The sequence below is a fragment of the Sinocyclocheilus anshuiensis genome, unplaced genomic scaffold (genome assembly GCF_001515605.1).
Source record: "Sinocyclocheilus anshuiensis isolate Anshui unplaced genomic scaffold, SAMN03320099.WGS_v1.1 scaffold1433, whole genome shotgun sequence".
NCBI classification, from domain to species: Eukaryota; Metazoa; Chordata; class Actinopteri; order Cypriniformes; family Cyprinidae; genus Sinocyclocheilus; species Sinocyclocheilus anshuiensis.
In genome coordinates, this window is record NW_015549681.1 from 343,862 (window position 1) to 347,300 (window position 3,439).

Here is a 3,439-nt window from a genome sequence, read left to right on the forward strand (position 1 = left end):
GTTAGTTTATCTTGTGTAATTTTTGCTTATTAGTATGGTTGAACTGTATCATCGAAGGTCAGAAGCAAAGACATTGGTTAATAGAATGGGATTAAATACATAAAGCATATTTGTGTTGTTTAACATTTAATTATTGCAGGTTTGAGTCATATTCTGAGTTATCATATTCATATTCATTTTGAGGAATACTGAATCTGTTTTTTTTTTTGTGAGATGAATTAATGCATATTCATATTTATTTTATAACTACAGTAACATCTTCTGATTTCTCTCAACAATCAATAAATTGGAAAAAAAAGTAACTTGTGTTACTTATTTGAAAAAGTAACTCAGATATTCTCTTGTAAATTAAAAAGTAATGCGTTACTTTACTAGTTACTTGAAAAAAGTAATCTGATTACGTAACTCGCGTTACTTGTAATGCGTTACCCTCAACACTGCATATCATACATCATAAACGATCAGCGTTTGTCTAATTGAACTGATCCTGAAAATCCTTCAAATCTGATATGATGGATGGATGCACTTTATTTTGCTTCAAAATCTGGACCCCCATTCACTGCCATTATAAAGCTTGGAAGAGCAGGACATTTTTAATATAACTCAGATTGCATTTGTCTGAAACAGGGGTGTCAAACTCCGTTCCTAGAGGGCCGCAGCCCTGCAGAGTCTAGCTCCAACACACATACCATGTAGTTTTCAAACTTGATTAGATGGATCAGGTGTATTTAATTAGGGTTGGATCTAAACTCTGCAGGGCTCCGGCCCTCCAGGAACTGAGTTCGGCACCCCTGCTCTGAAAGAAGAAAGTCATATACACCTAGGATGGCTTGAGGGTGAGTAAATCATGGGGTCATTTTCATTTTTGGGTGAACTATCCCTTTAAGAGCATGATTAAAACCATTCACATTCATGAACCTAAATAAGAAAAATGCAAAAATTTTCAATAAGAAACAGTTTCACCAGAGTTTCAAGATGTTTTGAATGTGGGTCAAATTGACACAAACACAATCAATCACTGATAAACCTTTATTTTTGAACACAAATCTAAATACTTCAGGTTCCGGGAGGGAAAATTCAATTTTCTTAAACGTTAACCTTTTCAATTGAAATGAAGTGAAATTCTGAAGTCCTGGCACAAACGCTCTGTCTCCAGACAATGAGCCTGATTTCCATAGGCAGGCTGTAAATCTGTCCTCTGCCGTCGCAGCCACAGAAAACCGCGAGAGATCCTGGACGTGCCACAAAGGACGGGATCGTGGGAAATGTAGTGCAGAGCACAGAGCTTAAATCCACAATCTGAGCCCTTCTCAATGGGGTCTGAATACTCACACCCTAAAAACTGAGACCCTGTTGTGTGGAGGACTGAAAGACGTCTCTCCACTGAAATGCCACACATACCCGATGAATCAGGACCGACGTGCTGCACGCAAGCATTTCGCCTTTAGAGCGATGAGAACTGAACACACTGACTTCACTCTCTGTGTTAGTGTTTGAGGAATCAATGGACAAATCATTTAATCTGTGTTACTGTCGAGAGCGAAACTGATACAGAAGATGACAGTCAATGTTACATTGAGATGTTCGTGCAGTTTATTAAGTGCAGCTCACACACACACACACACACACACACTCACACACACATCGATAACCACTTAAACTGGAAAACGTGCTCCGTTCTGAGGTGTGTGTCAGTGAAGTGAGTGTTGGACGATGCATTAAAGCTTTAAAGGGTCAGAAAACATTATTGACTGCAAACTCAACTTTTTATGTACAGGGTTTATGCACGTTTAAGACCAAGTCAAGAAAATGTAAGGAATAAATTAAAGGGAACACAAAAAAGTGCTGTTCTACCTCAGTACTTTTGACATTTTCCGGTGCAAATCTCTAAAGTATTTTAAATCGTGATTCATTTACATGAGAAGCAAAATGACAGAAGAGGTCTTGTTTACGATGAAATTGATCAAAATTGAGTTTAGGATTAAAAAAAGAACTGAAATAAATCTGCAAATGGGCTCAGAAAAACCAACTTCATTCAAAGGGGAAATACATTTTCAAACACTACTGACAGATATTTGTTTTTGTTTTAAACATAAACTCAATTAATTTTGTTCAGATTTTCCAAGATATTTTAATTCTGCATCATTTTACATCTGCAAGCAAATATAAAACAAATTCTGAGGAAGATATATTGCAGTGCATGCAACATTTATTGGCGTCACTTTGTAAGGCCTTTAAAAAAAAAAAAAAAAAGCAAAAACATATATTTACTCACACACACTTTAAGATTGGGGAGTTCACCAAGGCTGCATTTATTTGATCAAAAATACAGTAAAATCAGTATTATTGTGAAATATTATTACTTATATTATTACTTAATTATTTTATTAATTTAAAATAGCTGTTTTCTATGTGAATATCTTAAACTGTAATTTATTTCTGTGATGCGCAGCTGTATTTTCAGCATCATTACTCCAGTCTTCAAATAAGTATTAATTTCTTCCAAAAAAAATAAAAAATCTATTGACGTATGCTCAAACAGTGTCTCACCGGTTCCTTTCTTGCAGACGTAAGGTAGATTGTAGTTGCAGGGCACGTCGTTCCATTTGCCGTCCTCTCTAGTGATCATCACCACACAATCCTCTCCGCCCGCGAAGAAGTTATCCGGCTGATTCTCACGCCAGTTCTCATACACCTGTGAGAGGAACAGACAATGTCAAATTATTACAAATGAAGCAATCTGGAGTAAGAACGTGCACGGAAATCTGAATGGAATAAATAAACCACATGGGATCTGTCAGATTATTGCAGACCATGTAAACACTGTCAGTTTCTTCACAGTCTGCAGTTGAAGGTTCAAGGGGTGTTTATTTGGGACGAATTCATATTTGAAAAATGACTCACAACATCCATCCCATCAGTCCACTGGAAATCCTCTTCCACTGTGCGATCATTCAAACCGATCCAAACGTTCTCATGACCCAGACCTGATGGACCACAGAAAGATGATGAAAAACAAGTTTCCCATGTAAATCTTTCCTGCATCCAGTAAAAATATCTGAAGTCCCCCTGAGATTTTAAGTTAATATTTCAATAATTTAATAACACATTCATATGCTTCTCTGATGTCAGTTAATGGAGGTAAACAAAATATTTCTTCTTTTTTGAGCAAGCATTTTATTTTGATTATTTTAAAATTATTTTATTTAAAAAAAATTTATTTAATTATTAGCTTTTCACCAACTCACAAACTGCTTGTACTATGCTTGTAAAATGTGAAAGTTGCAAAAGTTTATATTTTTTTTTACATTCAATGACATTTGCGTTAATATTCTGTGTTTTGACATATATATATATATATACTGTGTTTGTGTGTGTATATATATATATATATATATATATATATATATATAATGTATTATTTTTATTAATTCTTTAT

At 35.0% G+C, this 3,439-nt stretch overlaps 1 protein-coding gene across 1 annotated transcript in view; it reads right to left on the minus strand.

The window, feature by feature from the left end:
- Positions 1 to 3,439, minus strand: part of LOC107660387 (neurocan core protein-like) — a 72,915-nt gene that overhangs the window by 2,131 nt on the left and 67,345 nt on the right. The window contains exons 12-13 of the mRNA XM_016449668.1: positions 2,905 to 2,987; positions 2,551 to 2,695 (exon numbers count right to left, since the gene is read on the minus strand). Coding sequence (XP_016305154.1) covers positions 2,551 to 2,695; positions 2,905 to 2,987 — 228 coding nt within the window. The remainder of the gene's footprint in view (positions 1 to 2,550; positions 2,696 to 2,904; positions 2,988 to 3,439) is intronic.